The sequence below is a fragment of the Callospermophilus lateralis genome, chromosome 15, assembly GCF_048772815.1.
Source record: "Callospermophilus lateralis isolate mCalLat2 chromosome 15, mCalLat2.hap1, whole genome shotgun sequence".
NCBI classification, from domain to species: Eukaryota; Metazoa; Chordata; class Mammalia; order Rodentia; family Sciuridae; genus Callospermophilus; species Callospermophilus lateralis.
Genome location: NC_135319.1, coordinates 58,932,073 through 58,954,319, shown reverse-complemented (window position 1 = coordinate 58,954,319; position 22,247 = coordinate 58,932,073). Strand labels below are relative to the sequence as shown.

General features: G+C 41.9%; 1 protein-coding gene across 1 annotated transcript in view; it reads left to right on the top strand.

Annotated features, from left to right (window-relative positions):
- Positions 1-1,175: 1,175 nt before the first annotated feature.
- Htr7 (5-hydroxytryptamine receptor 7) overlaps positions 1,176-22,247 on the top strand; it is an 86,954-nt gene continuing 65,882 nt past the window's right edge. Inside the window, exon 1 of the mRNA XM_077105358.1 lies at positions 1,176-1,714. Within this exon, the coding sequence (XP_076961473.1) occupies positions 1,176-1,714 (539 nt within the window). The remainder of the gene's footprint in view (positions 1,715-22,247) is intronic.

Sequence of the window (22,247 nt, the reverse complement as noted above, 5' to 3'; positions counted from 1 at the left end):
CATTTCTTCGCTTGTGTACACAATTTCTAGATTGTCATAGGAAAATTAACCCTCATTTCAAACTATTAGGCTTTGAAGTCTGAATAACGAGGCAACCGGCACTCATCAACCAGCGGGCTCTATTTTCAGGGCTGAGCCCTGTCTCTAGATGCCTGGAAGGTTAGTCAGAGAGGGTATAACCCCCGCGGAGGCTTATGTTCAGAACCCTCAAGGGCCTCAAAGCATCCCTCCCTCTCCTTTATTTTATTTATTTATTTATTCATTTATTTCTCTTTCTTCGTCTTCTGAGCTCCTACTTCCACCCCATTTGGCTGCTTTTCTTTTTCCATCTTCGTTTTCTCCCATAAGTGGTCAAAATGGGAAACAGAAGCATCTTTTCGTTGCTTGGTATAGTGATGGAAAAGGTTTTTTAACTAAGGGGGAAAAATATTTCCCAACAAGGTTCTTTACTTCACAATGAGTCTGAACGTCTACTGACACCCTCCTGAGTGATAAATCAATAAATCATCAATCAATCAATCCCCCACCAAAATTGTCCTTTGCCACTGTGAAGAGGTTGGGGTCTTTTGGAGCGGGTAAGAGTCCGCAGCCGGAAGGCGAGATCCCGGAGCTAACGCGCTCCGGATCCCGGGAGCCGCGTGCAGGACCTCCCCACCGTCCACCTGCACAGTGGGGAGGCGCGGGGGCTGCTGCAGTCCAGCCCGGGAAGGGGTGGCCGGTCCCGGAGTGCCAGGGGCCCAGGAGGAGGTGGAGACGTCCGCAGCGGCGGCGGGGGGCGGGGGGGGGGGGGACGCGGCGCGGTAGCCGCAGGGGAGCGGCGGCGGGCGCGAGGGGCGGGGCGCACTCCTCAGCTTATACTCAGCCGCTCCGTACTCCTCGCCAGAGCTGAGTTGCGGCGAACTGCGCGCCACACAGCACAGCCCGGCCCGCGAGCCCTCGCGTTCCCGGGTCCGTCGGGTGCCGCGGCGCCTCCCACAGGGAGTCCCCGCGCTGCCGCACCCTGCGTTTCCCGCAGCGGCTGGGGGCTTCGGACGAGTGGTCCCAGAGCCCGAGGCAAGCGTCCCCAGAGACCACCGTGGTCTTCATGGCTGGAGCGGAACCGGTGAGTTGAACCCGAGTCAGGCAGCTTAGTTAGGGCGCGAAGTTCCTAGTCAGTAGCAGACAGCGGCACAGCCATGAGTAACAGCAGCACCCTCATGGACCTTTACGGGCACCTCCGTTCTCTCCTCCTGCCGGAGGGGGAAGGGGCGCCCGAGGCGAACCCCGATGGTGAACCCGACCCGGTTACCAGTACCTGGGCGCCGAGCGTGTCGGGCACCATCTCTGATGTGACCCCTACTCCATCGCCCACTTGGAACACAACCCCGGACCTTGGCCTGGGCTGCGGGGAACAGATCAACTATGGCAGAACTGAGAAAGTTGTGATTGGTGCCATCCTGGCACTCATTACGCTTCTGACGATCGCCGGCAACTGCCTGGTGGTAATCTCCGTGTGCTTCGTCAAGAAGCTCCGCCAGCCCTCCAACTACCTGATCGTGTCCCTTGCCCTGGCCGACCTCTCGGTGGCTGTGGCCGTGATGCCCTTTGTCAGTGTCACCGACCTCATCGGGGGCAAATGGATTTTTGGTCACTTCTTTTGCAACGTCTTCATCGCCATGGACGTCATGTGCTGCACGGCCTCAATTATGACCCTGTGCGTGATCAGCATCGACAGGTAAGCGCTGGGCCGCCGGGTCCTGGGGTCTGACAGTTGATGTGCTGTCAGCTAAGCCGCGTGCGCTCGCGTTTCCTGGGAGAATCAAGCCAGACCTCATGGTGGTATTAAGGGCTGAGCTTAAAATACAACCCCACACGTATCAACCCTATACCAATCAAACAATTTCAGTGACAGCATACCCTATATACACTTTTAAAAGAAAAGCACGAAATATTCTAGTTTATAGTAGTGACGAAATTTAAGACCAAAGTTAAGAGTATTTCAAGCATTAGCAGTTCCACCAGGGGGCTTGATTTTCAGAAGGAAGGGATTTGATGCTCTCTGACTTGGCAAACCCATTCTGTGAGCAGTAGAGTCATTTCTTGCATTAAGGAATAAGTCCAAAAAGAAACCACCCTGCTTCCTAATTGTGGGAGCTACTGTTTGGGCCAATGAAAGGACCTTGGCTGGTCCCAGAATGGGGTGTTACGTATCTCAAACGCTACACTTTTAAGATTGCTAATTCTGAATCTCGTTCTTTAAGTTAAAGTCTGTTTTCAGTGTGTGGCAACGTTGTTTTCCTGCAAGCTCACTGACTGGAATCTTACTCTGTATATGAAAGGTTTGTTCTAGGCTTTCATTATATTCCCGGAGTCATGAAACAGTGGCTGACCATCTGTTAAGGATGCTGGAGAAAAATTGCTGTTTTGGGTGTCATATTAGTCTAGGAGATGTCCAGAGTTTCCTCAGATTTCAAGATTAAGGATTTTGAAATGCAGCTAATCTTTAGCCCTAGAAATATTATGCAATTGATGGCTTGAAGTAAGATTTCCATGCTGTTCCATCACAGAACAACTCTTGTTTTATTTGAAACTGAAATATTAAATCTTAGTATTCACACTCAGAATTCTGCTGGTGTTGTGTTTAATGATACAGAGAAATAAAACATTATTTATTTTCTTAGTGGTCCTATAGAACCTTTAAATATAGGAAACATAGGAAAAATAATTGATGCTTCCGCATTTAAAATGACAGTGCCTCAAAGGATGGTCTAGCATGTAACTGAGATTTTCTTTCTTTTCCTTCTTGAAAATACTCCGTGTTTTGTTTATATTTGACATGTTCCATTTTGCTACTTGACCAGGTTTTTCAATTTGTAAATAAAGAGAATGATAAGAAAGGGGATATTGTTTAAAAAAAAAAAAGGAAAGAAAGAAAGAAAGGAACTCATTGTAGTTGCGTTTAGTGATTTAGTTTTTTTTTAAAAAAATGATTCTGTCATTTTATCTATTGTGGCAGGAGCTTCTGACAGCAAATGAGGAATTATTTTAAGTGCGGAGCAGGAACTATATATGTGAGAATACTGGCACCAAACTTGGCAGCCGAAGTTATGAATTACTGTAGTTAAGAATGACAAAAACATATGTATTTACAGTCTGGCTGTGGCAACAAAAATTAGAAGAGTATGTTTAATACACATAATAAATATATGTATGAATTAAAAGAGCAGAAATCCGACTACTCAGCCACCCAAAACAGTGGTTCTTCCATGAATGGAGCCCGGGTAAATGGACTTTAGTGTAATAAAATAAATAACAATTTATACTGCTAGTAATACATTTATAACCCTTTTTTCATTTCATAATTGATAAATGATAGATAAATGGTACATTGTGCTAACTTGTTTCCTAATACAGCCAGTGCTTCTGTTCCTGAGGACACGTTTCGGGTTTGGCTGAGATCATACTGTGATTCCTGTACATGAGCTAAAGCCGTTCTTCACTCTGTGTGTGTGTGATTTAGCACCAACAGGAATGTCATGAATACAGAGAAGAGGTTAATTCTTCTTGGCAAGAATTTCTAATTTCTTCATTATGATAGTTGCAAATTATGATAATATAGGCATAGAGAATCTCTTTTTTTTTCCTATGAGTTGCCCTATTGGTGAATTTTGCTTAAAACTAATTTTAGAAGATTAGTGTATCATTTCTTTAGATAAAATGAAGAATTGATAAAAGTGGAAGAAACAAATTGATTTTCTCCTAATAACACACAATATTAAACATGAGAAAGAGGAAAATGCATTTGACATCTAGACTGAATTATTTATGAAAAGAATGTTTTCTTCAGTTCTCATGTGTGGCAGGTGATATACAGTGTGCTATGAAAATATGAAAAACATATCTTTATTCATTCCCTCTTGAGTACCTAATACAGGTTGTACTATACTTTGTGCAGTACAGAGATGAATAACAATATCCTTGCCTTTTAACTTATATAATTATATTGTGAGAATTTGGATACCTGTTGGGCATTTAACCTGGCTGATGTGAAACCTCTGATTTTTCTTTGGGTGTCTAATTAGACTAGGAGAAATGTTTCTCAGGCTTTTGGCTAAGATCACATGTCAACAAGGAGATATGTGGGATGCCTTCCCAGGATTTTCTTCCAAATGCTCATCACACCCCCCTTTTCAAATAATGATTTCTGTTCTTTGAAGAAGTAGCAGCCATGAGAAGGGAACTTTCTTATTTTCCCACTACTAATAAACAGTCTTCCCTGCATCTGTTCTCTTCTTTTTGTTTCTTTTCAGTTTGTCCTAGCAAAAAACAAACCACCTGAATTTTACAATGCATCCCCTGTCCCTCTCAAAGACTTTGTTCCTGTATTGATTAGCTCATTCCTGTCTAGCTCTCATTTCTACTAGGTCAACTCAGGCTTCTGTTTTAAGATTTGGTTTTACCTGTTCCTCCAATTACTGCACAGCTTTGCAGTTGAAGCTTCTCAAAGAATTGTGCCTACAACATATCTTTCCTTGCTTACTCTTTAGATAGATGAATTTGATGTTCACCACATTTATTGCAGTATTTGAAGTATTTTCCTAGTTCGACTTCTGTCCATCCCCCATCTGTTTCCTTTTAGAAGGTAGAATGTTCTATTTTTTTTTGAAATTTTAAGTGATATAAAGTTTAGATATAACTGAATGGACAGATCTTAATTGTCCAATTCAATCCACAAAATTAATACTGCTTATCAAGTATAGACTATTTTTGTCACCCTAGAAAGTTTTCTTGTGTTCCTCCTGGAATCATCTTTTAAAAGTGGAAACCAAATTGCCTTTTATATATAGTTTTAAAACATGCAAAAACAGTTTTATATATTTTTCAGGGAAGCTTGGATAAGGATTGAAAGTATAAAATAATGTGGAGTTTGATGGACATCATATTTAGGAATTGTGATTATTGCTGGTGGGGTGGGTGAAAATGTAATCAATCATATAATTACAATCATGTAAATTGTATTGGTAATCTTTTAAATCTTGATACTAGATATGGTTTTATTCTTGGTATAGTTTTTGTATGTCTGAAATATAATTTTCAACTTTATTTTGAAATATATATATAGAAAAATGTACAATCTTTTTTTCTTTTTTCTCTGACTCTATGCTTTTATTATCTTTTATTTTTAATATTTTTTTTTTGGGGTATCTTTCCCTTTATTTTTTTTTCTTTTTTTTTTTAATTAATTTTTATTGTAGCTTGTTCAAAACATTACACAGTTCTTGATATATCATATTTCACACTTTTTTTTAAATTAATTTTTATTGTAGGTTGTTCAAAACATTACATAGTTCTTGATATATCATATTTCACACTTTGATTCAAGTGGGATATGAACTCCCATTTTTACCCCATATACAGATTGCAGAATCACTTCAGTTGCACAACCATTGACTTACATATTGCCATTCTGGAGTCTGTTGTATTCTGCTGCCTTTCCTATCCTCTACTATCCCCCCTCCCCCCTCCCCTCCCCTCTTCTCTCTCTACCCCCTCTACTGTAATTCATTTCTCCCCCTTATATTTTCCCTCCTTTCCCCTCACTTCCTCTTGTATGTAATTTTGTATACCCCTGAGGGTCTCCTTCCATTTCCATGCAATTTCCCTTCTCTCTCCCTTTCCCTCCCACCTCTCATCCCTGTTTAATGTTAATCTTCTTCTCATGCTCTTCCTCCCTACTCTGTTCTTAGTTACTCTCCTTATATCAAAGAAGACATTTGGCATTTGTTTTTAAGGGATTGGCTAGCTTCACTTAGCATAATCTGCTCTAATGCCATCCATTTCCCTCCAAATTCTATGATTTTGTCATTTCTTAATGCAGAGTAATACTCCATTGTGTATAAATGCCACATTTTTTTTTATCCATTCGTCTATTGAAGGGCATCTAGGTTGGTTCCACAGTCTTGCTATTGTGAATTGTGCTGCTATGAACATGGATGTAGCAGTGTCCCTATAGTGTGCTCTTTTTAGGTCTTTAGGGAATAGACCGAGTAGTGGAATAGCTGGATCAAATGGTGGTTCCATTCCGAGCTTTCCAAGAAATCTCCATACTGCTTTCCAAATTGGCCGCACCAATTTGCAGTCCCACCAGCAATGTACAAGAGTACCCTTTTCCCCACATCCTCGCCAGCACTTGTTGCTGTTTGACTTCCTAATGGCTGCCAATCTTACTGGAGTGAGATGGTATCTTAGGGTGGTTTTGATTTGCATTTCTCTGACTGCTAGAGATGGTGAGCATTTTTTCATATACTTGTTGATTGATTGTATGTCCTCCTCTGAGAAATTTCTGTTCAGGTCCTTGGCCCATTTGTTGATTGGGTTATTCGTTATCTCATTGTCTAATTTTTTTAGTTCTTTGTATATTCTGGATATTAGGGCTCTGTCTGAAGTGTGAGGAGTAAAGATTTGTTCCCAGGACGTAGGCTCCCTATTTACCTCTCTTATTGTTTCTTTTGCTGAGAAAAAACTTTTTAGTTTGAGTAAGTCCCATTTGTTGATTCTAGTTATTAACTGTTGTGCTATGGGTGTCCTATTGAGGAATTTGGAGCCCGACCCCACAGTATGTAGATCATAGCCAACTTTTTCTTCTATCAGACGCCATGTCTCTGATTTGATATCAAGTTCCTTGATCCACTTTGAGTTAACTTTTGTGCATGGCGAGAGAAAGGGATTCAGTTTCATTTTGTTGCATATGGATTTCCAGTTTTCCCAACACCATTTGTTGAAGATGCTATCCTTCTTCCATTGCATGCTTTTAGCCCCTTTATCAAATATAAGATAGTTGTAGTTTTGTGGATTGGTTTCTGTGTCCTCTATTCTGTACCATTGGTCCACCTGCCTGTTTTGGTACCAGTACCATGCTGTTTTTGTTACTATTGCTCTGTAGTATAGTTTGAAGTCTGGTATAGCTATACCGCCTGATTCACATTTCCTGCTTAGAATTGTTTTTGCTATTCTGGGTCTTTTATTTTTCCATATGAATTTCATGATTGCTTTCTCTATTTCTACAAGAAATGCCGTTGGGATTTTGATTGGCATTGCATTAAACCTATAGAGAACTTTTGGTAATATCGCCATTTTGATGATGTTACTTCTACCTATCCATGAACAGGGTATATTTTTCCATCTTCTAAGATCTTCTTCTATTTCTCTCTTTAGGGTTCTGTAGTTTTCATTGTATAAGTCTTTCACCTCTTTTGTTAGGTTGATTCCCAAGTATTTTATTTTCTTTGAGGATATTGTGAATGGGGTGGTTGTCCTCATTTCCATTTCAGAGGATTTGTTGCTGATATACAGGAATGCCTTTGATTTATGCGTGTTGATTTTATAGCCTGCCACTTTGCTGAATTCATTTATTAGCTCTAATAGTTTCTTTGTAGACCCTTTTGGGCCTGCTAGGTATAGAATCATGTCATCTGCAAATAGTGATAATTTGAGTTCTTCTTTTCCTATTTTTATGCCTTTAATTTCTTTCGTCTGTCTAATTGCTCTGGCCAGTGATTCGAGAACTATGTTGAACAGAAGTGGTGAGAGAGGGCATCCCTGTCTTGTTCCAGATTTTAGAGGGAATGCCTTCAGTTTTTCTCCATTCAGAATGATGCTAGCCTGAGGCTTAGCATAGATTGCTTTTACAATGTTGAGGTATGTTCCTGTTATCCCTAGTTTTTCTAGAGTTTTGAACATAAAGGGATGCTGTACTTTGTCGAATGCTTTTTCTGCATCTATCGAGATGACCATATGGTTCTTATTTTTAAGCCTGTTGATGTGGTGAATAACATTTATTGATTTCCGTATATTGAACCAACCTTGCATCCCAGGGATAAATCCTACCTGATCATGGTGCACAATTTTTTTGATATGTTTTTGTATCCGGTTCGCCAGAAGTTTATTGAGGATTTTTGCATCTAGGTTCATTAGAGATATTGGTCTGTAGTTTTCTTTCTTTGAAGTGTCTTTGTCTGGTTTAGGAATCAGGGTGATGTTGGCCTCATAGAATGAATTTGGAAGTTCTCCCTCTTTTTCTATTTCCTGAAATAGCTTGAAAAGTATTGGTGTTAATTCCTCTTTAAAGGTTTTGAAAAACTCTGCTGTATACCCATCCGGTCCTGGGCTTTTCTTAGTTGGTAGTCTTTTGATGGTATCTTCTATTTCCTCAATTGATATTGGTCTGTTTAGGTTGTCAATATCCTCCTGACTCAATCTGGGCAAATCATATGACTTAAGAAATTTATCGATGCCTTCACTATCTTCTATTTTATTGGAGTATAAGGATTCAAAATAATTTCTGATAATCTTCTGTATTTCTGAAGTGTCTGTTGTGATATTGCCTTTTTCATCCCGTATGCTGGTGTAGTAAGCCATTGTTGTAAATTGTGGCCGCCATTAGAAGATGGAGCCGGCTTCCACTGTGGACTGTGATAAATCAAATTCCTTTGTGGAGAGTTGGCACGCTATCTCTTGCCACCCTATAAGAAAGACCCACGCGGCGGTTTAAGATTGGTACGTGGGAGGCTTTATTAGGCTGTGCTTGGGCCCTCGAGAGAAAGAGAAAGAAAGGGAGTCACTAAAAGATACTTAAATCAAGGCCTGAATAAACTGCTGAAAGAAGATTCCTGAGTTGCGTCTTCCTTGCGGGCAAGGGGTCGCAACAAGTGGTGCCGAGACCCGGGAACCAGAACTTTCAGCAGTCAGGGGTGGTGCACCAATTAGTCCCAGGTAAGGTGGGACCCGCAGGTAAAGCGGAGATTAGTCCCAGACTAATTAGTACCAGACTAATTGGGACCCGCTGTCAAAGCGGCAGCTCCTCTGTAAAGCCAGAGAGAGCATTAAATCTTATTGCAGCTGCACTGTGTACTTTTGCTCTTACTTTCACTCTTGTTTGTTGTGTGTCTTTTGTTGTGTCATGGGTGCCGTATCTTCAAGCCCACTTCTCCTGGCCCTAGATAACCTGTTACATTCCAAGGGCCTAAAAGTGAAACGTAGTACTTTACAGAGATTTTTACAGAAGACAGATATTGCTGCATCATGGTTTCCGTTCTGGGGCAGCTTTACTCTGCCTAGCTGGGATAAGTTAGGCACAGACCTTGACTTTGCCTCTGAGCAGGGCATATTAGAGGGTGGGGTGATACCCCTTTGGAAGATGATTCGTAGTTGCCTCACAGATAGCAGATGTCAGGAAGCACTTACTAAAGGACAAGAAGTTTTAGATCAATTACATGAAGAAAAATCAGAAATGGCAGGCAGTGAGGTATTTCAGGAGGGTGGGAGTGTGCGGAGCGAGAAACAGGGGAGGAAACAATTATCTCCGGCAGGCAGTGACGTATTTCAGGAGGATGGCAGTGTGCGAAGCGAGAAACAGGGGAGGAGGCGATTGTCTCTGGCACGGAGTGAAATATTTCAGGAGGAGGGGAATGTGCAGAGCGAGAAACGGGGGAGGAAACGCTTGTATCCAGATCTCAGTACACTGCGCACACTCCCATGCAAAAGTGGGTCAGAAGAGGAGGAGGATGAACAGGAGGAGCTCGGGAGACTGTCTCGGCAGCTAGGGAGTTTAACTATGGGAGAAGGGAACAAAAATAAACAGGAGCTCAAGAAAAATGATCCTCCGGACCCGCCGCCGTACGGTGAGGGTGTTTCGAGGAGAGCTTTCCATGCCCAAACATGGAGGGCTGTTAATGCTGAGATGGGTCTTGCTTATCCAGTTTTCCAGGATGACAATAGGGGAAGATTCCATGAGCCCTTAGATTTCAAAATTGTGAAGACCCTGGCAGAGTCTGTGCGTACTTATGGGGTGGATGCCGCCTTCACATTAACTCAGGTGGAGAGTCTGTCTAGATACTGTATGACTCCCTCTGATTGGGCTAGCCTTGTTCGGGCTTGTGTTTCTCCAGGCAAATATTTGAACTGGAGAGCCTTTATGCTAGAGGGTGCTGTAGAGCAGGCTGCCCAAAACTATGCGGCGGGACACCCCCATTGGGACAAGGAAATGCTTTTGGGACAAGGCAGATTTGCTAATCAACAAACAGGATACCCCCCTGAGGTATATGAACAGATCAATAACATTTGTATCCGTGCATGGAAATCACTCCCAAATAGAGGAGAAGTGTCTGGCAATTTAACAAAAATCATGCAAGGCCCCACAGAACCTTTCTCGGATTTTGTTGCTAGGATGGTGGATGCCGCAGGAAAAATCTTTGGTGACCCTGATAGAGCAATGCCCTTGATTAAACAACTTGTTTTTGAGCAATGCACCAAAGAATGTAAAGCAGCAATCGCTCCTTATAAAAACAAGGGCATGGAAGCTTGGATGAAAGTGTGTAGAGAGCTTGGAGGACCTTTAACTAATGCAGGTCTTGCAGCTGCTGTCCTTCGGATTGCAAAAGGGGGCGGTCCTGGTGCCGGAACATGCTTCCATTGTGGTCAATCCAGCCATTTCAAACGTGACTGTCCCAAAAAAGGCAATTTTACTGGACCTCCTCGCGGTGGCCCTTCTAATGGCCCTCGTCAACCGGGGCTGTGTCCAAAATGCAAAAATGGGAAGCATTGGGCAAGGGAGTGTAGATCAGTGAGGGACATCCATGGACAGCCTATTTCAGCTGGGCCAAAAAACGGCCGAAGGGGCCCCCGACCCCAGGGCCCACGAATATATGGGGCAATGGAGAATGTCACACCCGAACCCGAGACATGGCCTTCTCTGCGCCATCCCACGAGATGCGGAGAGCCACTACAGGTGCCGCGGGATTGGACCTCTGTTCCACCTCCAGACTCGTATTAACACCTAAGATGGGAGTCCAATTGGTGGAAACTGAGTTCAAAGGGCCTTTACCCCCTGGCACTGTAGGTTTGTTAATTGGACGTGCATCCTCTATCCTACAAGGTCTTCATGTTTTCCCCGGAGTTGTAAACCCTGATACTGTAGGGGCAATAAAGGTTATGGTGGAAGCTCCAAGGGGCATTGTGTCTATCTCCCCAGGGGATCGGATTGCTCAATTGCTAATTTTGCCTAGTTTGCATAATCACTTCCCTGCTAACTCAAGGTCACGGACAGGAAATCAGATTGGTACCACTGGAGGAAATTGTGCCTATTTGTCACTGGATATGAGCAATCGCCCCACTTTGGAATTAAGCATAGAAGGTAAATCTATTGTGGGATTGCTGGACACAGGAGCAGATCGTAGTATCATAGCCCTTAAGGACTGGTCTAGGGGATGGCCAGTGCAGGCTTCTGATCAATCCTTAAGAGGACTTGGATATGCCCAAGCCCCTCAAATCAGCTGTAGACATCTATCTTGGAAGGACTCGGAAGGACACGATGGTACCTTTCAGCCTTATGTACTTGATTTACCTATTTCTTTATGGGGCCGTGATTTGATGAAAGACATGGGGTTCACTCTTAGTAATGACTATTCCCCAGTGTCTCAACATATCATGCAAAATATGGGGTATGAGCCAGGTCTAGGACTAGGAAGGCACCTACAGGGACGTAAGCATCCTGTGCAAGGTCATCAAAAGCTTAACAGGTTTGGTCTGGGTTTTTCCTAGGGGCCACTGGGGCTCAAATACCCATAACATGGCTCACCGAGGAGCCTGTTTGGGTGCCTCAGTGGCCTCTTCCCTCGGTTAAACTGGCAGCAGCCCATGATCTAGTCAAAGAACAACTTGATTTGGGTCACATCCAACCTTCTACTTCTCCATGGAATACTCCCATATTTGTCATTAAGAAAAAATCAGGGAAGTGGCGCCTACTGCATGATCTACGAGCAGTTAATGCTCAGATGCAGCTTATGGGGCCCATTCAAAGAGGGCTGCCTCTGCTCTCCTCTGTTCCTCAAGGCTGGCATATAATTGTTATTGACATTAAAGACTGTTTCTTTTCCATTCCTTTGCATCCTAAAGATTCCCAACGTTTTGCTTTCACCCTTCCCTCGTGTAATCACGAGGAACCAGATCAAAGGTTTGAGTGGGTGGTGTTGCCACAGGGGATGGCTAACAGTCCCACGATGTGCCAGATGTATGTGGGGAAGGCACTCGCACCTCTCAGACGTAAGTATTCCTCCACCAAGATCATTCACTATATGGATGATGTGTTATTGGCCGCAAAATTAGAACAGACAGTTTATGAGGCTTATAAAGAACTCGTGATGCTGTTGGCTCAACATGGACTGCACATCGCACCTGAAAAGGTTCAAACGGGGGATTCTATCAGGTTCTTGGGAGCGACAATTGGGTATGACAAATTAAAACCACAAAAAATTACCATCAGGACTCAAGATCTCCGAACTTTAAATGATTTTCAAAAATTGCTGGGAGATATTAATTGGATAAGAGGATATTTACATATTCCTAATATTGTGCTCCAGCCTTTGTATGCTACTCTTAAGGGTGATCCAGATCTTGCTTCCCCTCGTAGCCTCACTACTGAGGCTAGAGCGGCCCTTATAGAAGTAGAACAAGCTATACAGCATGCCACTCTATGCAGGCTCCAGAGTGATAAGCCTTTCCAGTTATGTGTGCTTGCCACTATGCGGCAGCCTACTGGAGTACTGTGGCAAGATGGGCCTTTACTATGGATCCACCCACATGTATCCCCAGGAAAATCCTTAGAATATTATCCTGATGCTGTTGCAGCATTGGCACTTAAAGGGATTCAACAAAGCATTCAATTTTTCGGCCAATCACCTTCTTCTCTTATCATACCCTACACTAAAGCTCAACTTAATGTTTTATGTGCTACTCTAGACAACTGGGCTATTCTGTGTTGCTCGTTTCAAGGGAGTATTGATAATCACTACCCTTCTCATCCATTACTCCATTTTGTTAAAGAACATCCCATCATTTTCCCTAAGGCAACTTCATCCAGTCCAATTCCGGGGGCTGTTAACATTTTTACTGATGGTTCCAAGTCTGGAATGGGAGCTTATGTAATTAATGACTCTCCCCCTATCCAGCATCAATTTGCTCCTGGAAATCCACAATGGGTAGAACTACAAATTGTTATTGAAGTTTTTAAACAGTGTTCTTTTCCTTTTAATCTTATTTCAGACTCCAGCAATGTGGTACAAGCACTGAAAGTCCTGGAGGCCGTGGGAACTATTAGAGATGCCCACAATGTGTCTGTTTACTTTACTCAGCTTCAACAGCTTATCTCTAACCGCACTGCTTCCTTTTATCCAATGCATATTAGGGCTCACACCTCTCTTCCTGGCCCGTTATCCCAAGGTAATGCCTGTGCGGACTTAGCCACTAGAAGTCAATTGATATGCTTGGCTTCCTCCTTAGAGAGGGCTAAGTTGTTTCACCAAAACTTCCATGTTAATGCATTAACGCTGCGCAGGCGTTTTTCCATTTCAAGAGCGAATGCTCGGCAGATAGTATTGCAATGTCCCCATTGTGTCACATTTCTTCATCCCCCTAATTATGGAGTAAACCCACGGGGATTAAAGCCATTGATTGTTTGGCAAATGGATGTGACACATATACCTGACTTTGGTAACCTTAAGTATGTGCATGTTTCCGTTGATACGTGCTCTGGAATTATCCATGCTTCTGCTTTATCGGGAGAAAAGGCACGTAATGTCATTACTCACTGTTTAGAGGCATGGGCAGCATGGGGTGCACCTGCATCCCTTAAGACTGATAATGGACCTGCTTATACTGGCAGACAATTTACAGCCTTTTGTTCTACTATGGGAGTGCAACTTACTCATGGTTTACCTTATAATCCTCAAGGACAAGGCATTGTTGAGCGTGCTCATCGCACCTTAAAGGAAACTTTACAAAAACAAAAAGGGGGAATAGGAGCTGAACACACTCCTAAAGAACGCCTGTCCTTAGCTCTCTTTACCATTAATTTTTTGAATTTGGATATTCATGGTCGCTCTGCGGCCGATAGACATGTGTCCCCTCAGCCCTCTGTGATTGGCTATGTTAAGTGGAAGGATGTTCTTACGGGCCAATGGAACGGCCCTGACCCCGTGCTGACATGGGCACGAGGATCTGTATGTGTTTTTCCCCAGGATCGTACGGAACCATTGTGGGTCCCTGAACGCTTGACAAGAAGAGTCTCGACATCAGCTGACCAGCAACAAGAGATACCACAACAATCCTGTGATGAAGATCTTCATTCTGCTAAGTGCTCTGGCTCTGGTGCTGGTGCCGATGGCACAGGTGACACCAATGCGGTGGTGGGCAGTGGCACGGGCCTGGCCAATGCCGATGCCGGTTCATGGTAATTCTAATGTCCTCCCCACTCTTTTTTTCTACCTCATGTGAGATGTCTACTCCCTGTGCCTCTCCTAGAGGGGACATGGAGAGAATTTTTAATCAATCTCAAGTTAATCTTACAGGAGTTTTTTGTTTCAGCCTTAGAAACGCTAATTGCATTAGCCTTAAGACCAAAAATTTGACTAACTGGGAGGACCCATTGCGGTCCAATCAGGTCTCAGGAAGCATTATCAGTGATGTATTGAGCAAGGTAGCTTCGGAGAAGCAATCAGGCTCAGAGACCCCTGCAAACAGCAGCTCTGCTCTTAACATAACTACCTTGGCTATTATCTCCGAGGTACTAATCCCAGTGCCTCCTTCTTCTAGTAGTATTCATGATGCCACTCATTTCAAGGCCTCTCCTTACTGTTCCCCTAATCTTGGTTTCCCCCCAACATTTACGCCTTGTCAGGATCATTCTTGGGAGAAACATCAAATTGCTAAAGGTTTCTCCCTTTCCCCCTCTCTTAATAGGTATGTTTATAACTTTAACAATAGTGCCAGCTCCTCTACAGGAGTAGGTTGGTCCTGGTTTCAATGGCTGATTTCTAATGAAAAGGGGGCTTCAGCTGATATTTCTGCATTGGCTCAGTTGCTAGGAGCCAAAAGTTGGCTGGCTAATATTTCTGGTACTGTTAGGGAAAGTGAACAAGGTAATAGACTTACATCTGTTTCATTCAACTCTCTGTTGTATAATGCCACATTGCCTCCTGCAATGGTCTGTGTCCAATCCCCCTTCTTATTCCTTTTGGCTGAGGCCGCCTCATCGGGGATGCTGGATTGTTCTCATACTACCTGTCTCTTATCTGAGTGTTGGAATGGTTCCTGGACTGTAGCAGTGATTATGAAAATTCCAACTTTCGTCCCAATCCCGGTCACTGCGGATCCTGATAAATTCCCTATTGTTGAGCTACTTAGAGTCCGCAGAGATTTTGGAATCACAGCGGCTATAGTGACAGCCGTGGCGATATCTGCTGCTGCAGCGGTTACGGCCGGAATGGCTATGGCCAATCAAGTACAAACTGCTGCCACCATTAATCAAGTTGTCCAACAAACTTCCACCATACTTGAATCCCAAAATACAATTAATCAACATATTTTGTCAGGGATTTTAGCTGCCAACCAAAGAATAGACTTACTCTAAGCTCAGGTAGAAGAATTGGCTGACTTAGTGCTTTTGGGTTGTGTTGACCAACGTGCACATTTATGCATAACCTCTGTCAGATTTAATGATTCCAGGAATGCTTCCCGCATCATTGGCGAATATTTGGCTGGAAATTGGTCCATGGAAGCGGAAGACATGATCCAGTCTCAACTAACCCAGATAGCTGTCTTGAATAGCACCCGTGTTGATCCCGTGACTTTGGGTCAATTCACCGATTGGATATCTTCTGCTTTTTCCTTTTTTAAAGAGTGGGTGGGGGTAGGCATTTTTGGTGCAATGTGTTGCTTTGGTATGTTTCTCTGTTTGTGGTTTCTCTGTCGCCTCAAGGCCCGCAATGCTCACGATAAGGCTATGATCATCCAAGCTCTTGCAGCTTTAGAAAATGGCAATTCACCTCAAGTCTGGCTTGCGCAGCTTAAACAGTAAATCTTTGACATGGCCGTTGCACCCCAAGTTATTATAACATTGCACTGGGATCGGCATGTCTTTCCTCATTATTCTCTTGGTGTTGGAAAGCCCTTGCACTCTGCCGGTCTTGCTGCCATTGCACGCAGGTGGGTTTCCACACTAATGCTTCTCTATCGCCTTAAAGTCCGTGCCTTTCTTTCAGGGTGCTGTCAACTCGTTTGTCATTGTGTGCAGCCACAGAACAGCCTTAGCTGTCCCCCTTCGTCCACCTTCATCACGATGCAGGATGCGAGGCAAAGCACTGCACTTGAGTGATCCCTCAACGGACCTCAAGGAAAGCATGTCCTATTGCATGCGGGTTTGACGTCCACACCCCCGCCCTACGAAAAAAGGCGTCGGCTGATATGGGGTCAGGTCTGGGGAAGGCGCCTCCTTAGGACTGAACCATACATTGCAGCCACTTCTGCACAGTAGGATAGGACCTCTACTTTCGCCTGCATTGTTTTATAAATTAGAAGGGGGAACTGTAGTAAGCCATTGTTGTAAATTGTGGCCGCCATTAGAAGATGGCGCCGGCTTCCACTGTGGCCTGTGATAAATCAAATTCCTTTGTGGAGAGTTGGCACGCTATCTCTTGCCACCCTATAAGAAAGACCCATGCGGCGGTTTAAGATTGGTACGTGGGAGGCTTTATTAGGCTGTGCTTGGGCCCTCGAGAGAAAGAGAAAGAAAGGGAGTCACTAAAAGATACTTAAATCAAGGCCTGAATAAACTGCTGAAAGAAGATTCCTGAGTTGCGTCTTCCTTGCGGGCAAGGGGTCGCGACATGCTGGTAATTTGAGTTCTCTCTCTTCTTCTCTTTGTTAGCGTGGCTAAGGGTCTGTCGATTTTATTTATTTTTTCAAAGAACCAACTTTTAGTTCTGTCAATTTTTTCAATTGTTTCTTTCGTTTCGATTTCATTAATTTCAGCTCTGATTTTAATTATTTCTTGTCTTCTACTTCTTTTTTTTTAATTAATTTTTATTGTAGGTTGTTCAAAACATTACATAGTTCTTGATATATCATATTTCACACTTTGATTCAAGTGGGATATGAACTCCCATTTTTACCCCATATACAGATTGCAGAATCACTTCAGTTGCACAACCATTGACTTACATATTGCCATTCTGGAGTCTGTTGTATTCTGCTGCCTTTCCTATCCTCTACTATCCCCCCTCCCCCCTCCCCTCCCCTCTTCTCTCTCTACCCCCTCTACTGTAATTCATTTCTCCCCCTTATATTTTCCCTCCTTTCCCCTCACTTCCTCTTGTATGTAATTTTGTATACCCCTGAGGGTCTCCTTCCATTTCCATGCAATTTCCCTTCTCTCTCCCTTTCCCTCCCACCTCTCATCCCTGTTTAATGTTAATCTTCTTCTCATGCTCTTCCTCCCTACTCTGTTCTTAGTTACTCTCCTTATATCAAAGAAGACATTTGGCATTTGTTTTTAAGGGATTGGCTAGCTTCACTTAGCATAATCTGCTCTAATGCCATCCATTTCCCTCCAAATTCTATGATTTTGTCATTTCTTAATGCAGAGTAATACTCCATTGTGTATAAATGCCACATTTTTTTTTATCCATTCGTCTATTGAAGGGCATCTAGGTTGGTTCCACAGTCTTGCTATTGTGAATTGTGCTGCTATGAACATGGATGTAGCAGTGTCCCTATAGTGTGCTCTTTTTAGGTCTTTAGGGAATAGACCGAGTAGTGGAATAGCTGGATCAAATGGTGGTTCCATTCCGAGCTTTCCAAGAAATCTCCATACTGCTTTCCAAATTGGCCGCACCAATTTGCAGTCCCACCAGCAATGTACAAGAATACCCTTTTCCCCACATCCTCGCCAGCACTTGTTGCTGTTTGACTTCCTAATGGCTGCCAATCTTACTGGAGTGAGATGGTATCTTAGGGTGGTTTTGATATGCATTTCTCTGACTGCTAGAGATGGTGAGCATTTTTTCATATACTTGTTGATTGATTGTATGTCCTCCTCTGAGAAATTTCTGTTCAGGTCCTTGGCCCATTTGTTGATTGGGTTATTCGTTATCTCATTGTCTAATTTTTTTAGTTCTTTGTATATTCTGGATATTAGGGCTCTGTCTGAAGTGTGAGGAGTAAAGATTTGTTCCCAGGACGTAGGCTCCCTATTTACCTCTCTTATTGTTTCTTTTGCTGAGAAAAAACTTTTTAGTTTGAGTAAGTCCCATTTGTTGATTCTAGTTATTAACTGTTGTGCTATGGGTGTCCTATTGAGGAATTTGGAGCCCGACCCCACAGTATGTAGATCATAGCCAACTTTTTCTTCTATCAGACGCCATGTCTCTGATTTGATATCAAGTTCCTTGATCCACTTTGAGTTAACTTTTGTGCATGGCGAGAGAAAGGGATTCAGTTTCATTTTGTTGCATATGGATTTCCAGTTTTCCCAACACCATTTGTTGAAGATGCTATCCTTCTTCCATTGCATGCTTTTAGCCCCTTTATCAAATATAAGATAGTTGTAGTTTTGTGGATTGGTTTCTGTGTCCTCTATTCTGTACCATTGGTCCACCTGCCTGTTTTGGTACCAGTACCATGCTGTTTTTGTTACTATTGCTCTGTAGTATAGTTTGAAGTCTGGTATAGCTATACCGCCTGATTCACATTTCCTGCTTAGAATTGTTTTTGCTATTCTGGGTCTTTTATTTTTCCATATGAATTTCATGATTGCTTTCTCTATTTCTACAAGAAATGCCGTTGGGATTTTGATTGGCATTGCATTAAACCTATAGAGAACTTTTGGTAATATCGCCATTTTGATGATGTTACTTCTACCTATCCATGAACAGGGTATATTTTTCCATCTTCTAAGATCTTCTTCTATTTCTCTCTTTAGGGTTCTGTAGTTTTCATTGTATAAGTCTTTCACCTCTTTTGTTAGGTTGATTCCCAAGTATTTTATTTTCTTTGAGGATATTGTGAATGGGGTGGTTGTCCTCATTTCCATTTCAGAGGATTTGTTGCTGATATACAGGAATGCCTTTGATTTATGCGTGTTGATTTTATAGCCTGCCACTTTGCTGAATTCATTTATTAGCTCTAATAGTTTCTTTGTAGACCCTTTTGGGCCTGCTAGGTATAGAATCATGTCATCTGCAAATAGTGATAATTTGAGTTCTTCTTTTCCTATTTTTATGCCTTTAATTTCTTTCGTCTGTCTAATTGCTCTGGCCAGTGATTCGAGAACTATGTTGAACAGAAGTGGTGAGAGAGGGCATCCCTGTCTTGTTCCAGATTTTAGAGGGAATGCCTTCAGTTTTTCTCCATTCAGAATGATGCTAGCCTGAGGCTTAGCATAGATTGCTTTTACAATGTTGAGGTATGTTCCTGTTATCCCTAGTTTTTCTAGAGTTTTGAACATAAAGGGATGCTGTACTTTGTCGAATGCTTTTTCTGCATCTATCGAGATGACCATATGGTTCTTATTTTTAAGCCTGTTGATGTGGTGAATAACATTTATTGATTTCCGTATATTGAACCAACCTTGCATCCCAGGGATAAATCCTACCTGATCATGGTGCACAATTTTTTTGATATGTTTTTGTATCCGGTTCGCCAGAAGTTTATTGAGGATTTTTGCATCTAGGTTCATTAGAGATATTGGTCTGTAGTTTTCTTTCTTTGAAGTGTCTTTGTCTGGTTTAGGAATCAGGGTGATGTTGGCCTCATAGAATGAATTTGGAAGTTCTCCCTCTTTTTCTATTTCCTGAAATAGCTTGAAAAGTATTGGTGTTAATTCCTCTTTAAAGGTTTTGAAAAACTCTGCTGTATACCCATCCGGTCCTGGGCTTTTCTTAGTTGGTAGTCTTTTGATGGTATCTTCTATTTCCTCAATTGATATTGGTCTGTTTAGGTTGTCAATATCCTCCTGACTCAATCTGGGAAAATCATATGACTTAAGAAATTTATCGATGCCTTCACTATCTTGTATTTTATTGGAGTATAAGGATTCAAAATAATTTCTGATAATCTCCTGTATTTCTGAAGTGTCTGTTGTGATATTGCCTTTTTCATCCCGTATGCTGGTAATTTGAGTTCTCTCTCTTCTTCTCTTTGTTAGCGTGGCTAAGGGTCTGTCGATTTTATTTATTTTTTCAAAGAACCAACTTTTAGTTTTGTCAATTTTTTCAATTGTTTCTTTCAGTTCGATTTCATTAATTTCAGCTCTGATTTTAATTATTTCTTGTCTTCTACTTCTTTTGCTGTTGTTTTGCTCTTCTTTTTCTAGGATTTTGAGTTGAAGTATTAGATCATTTATTTGTTGGTTTTTTCTTTTTTTAAGGAATGAACTCCAAGCAATAAATTTTCCTCTTAGAACTGCTTTCAATGTGTCCCATAGATTCCGATATGTTGTGTCTGTGTTTTCATTTATCTCTAAGAATTTTTTAATTTCCTCCTTGATGTCTTCTATAACCCATTGATCACTCAGTAACCTATTGTTCATTCTCCAAGTGATGCATGATTTTTCCTTACTTCTTTTATCGTTGATTTTCAATTTCATTCCATTATGATCAGATAATATGCATGGTATTATCTCTACTCCTTTATATTGTCTAAGAGTTGCCCTGTGACATAATATATGGTCTATTTTTGAGAAGGATCCATGTGCTGCTGAGAAAAAAGTGTAACTGCTTGATGTTGGGTGGTATATTCTATATATGTCAATTAAGTCTAGGTTATTAATTGTGTTATTGAGCTCTATAGTTTCCTTATTCAACTTTTGTTTGGAAGATCTGTCCAGTGGTGAGAGAGGTGTGTTGAAGTCTCCCATGATTATTGTATGGTGGTCTATTAGACTCTTGAACTTGAGAAGAGTTTGTTTGATGAACATAGCTGCACCATTGTTTGGGGCATATATATTTATGATTGTTATGTCTTGTTGGTGTATGGTTCCCTTGAGAAGTATGTAGTGTCCCTCTTCATCCCTTTTGATTAACTTTGGCTTGAAATCTATTTTATTTGAAATGAGTATGGACACTCCTGCTTGTTTCCGAAGTCCATATGAGTGATATGATTTTTCCCAACCTTTCACCTTCAGTCTATGTATGTCTTTTCCTATCAAATGCGTCTCCTGAAGGCAGCATATTGTTGGGTCTTGTTTAGTGATCCATTCTGCTAGCCTGTGTCTCTTAATTGGTGAGTTTAAGCCATTAACATTTAGAGTTATTATTGAGATATGGGTTGTTCTTCCAGCCATATTTGTTTATTTATGTTACTAAACATGGTTTGTTTTCCTCTTTGATTATTCCCCCCCACCTTTACTGTACTACCTCCCGCTGTTGGTTTTCATTGATATTTTCCATTTCCTCTTCCTGTAATATTTTGCCGAGGATGTTTTGAAGAGATGGTTTTCTAGCTGCAAATTCTTTTAACTTTTGTTTATCATGGAAGGTTTTAATTTCATCTTCCATCCTGAAGCTTAATTTCGCGGGATACACAATTCTTGGTTGGAACCCCTTTTCTTTCAGTGTTTGAAATATGTTATTCCAGGATCTTCTAGCTTTCAGAGTCTGTGTTGAAAGATCAGCTGTTATCCTGATTGGTTTACCCCTAAATGTAATCTGCTTCCTTTCTCTTGTAGCTTTTAAAATTCTCTCCTTATTCTGTATGTTGGGCATCTTCATTATAATGTGTCTAGGTGTGGATCTCTTATGATTTTGCACATTCGGCGTCCTGTAGGCTTCTAGGATTTGGGATTCTGTCTCATTCTTCAAGTCTGGGAAGTTTTCTCGTATTATTTCGTTGAATAGATTGCTCATTCCTTTGGTTTGGACCTCAATACCTTCCTGTATCCCCATGACCCTTAAGTTGGGTCTCTTTATGTTATCCCATATTTCTTGAATGTTCTGCTCATGGTTTCTTAACAGCTTTGCTGAGCTGTCTATGTTCTTCTCCAGTTGAAATACTTTGTCTTCATTGTCTGATGTTCTATCTTCTAAGTGTTCTACTCTGCTGGTAGTATTCTCAATTGAGTTTTTAAGTTGGTTTATTGTTTCCTGCATTTCCAGGATTTCTGTTTGTTTGTTTTTTATAACCTCTATCTCCCTGTATAATTGATCTTTTGCTTCTTGGATTTGTTTATGTAATTTATTGTCGAAGTGGTCGAAGTGGTCTTTCATTGTCTGATTTTGCTGTCTAATGTCTTCCTTGAGACTCCAGATCATCTGCAGCATGTATATCCTGAATTCTTTATCTGACATTCCATCTGCTGCAGATATTACCTCTTCTAAAGTTGAGTTGACCTGCATTGCTTGTGGTCCTTTCTTTCCTTGTCTTTTCATACTGATCGCGTT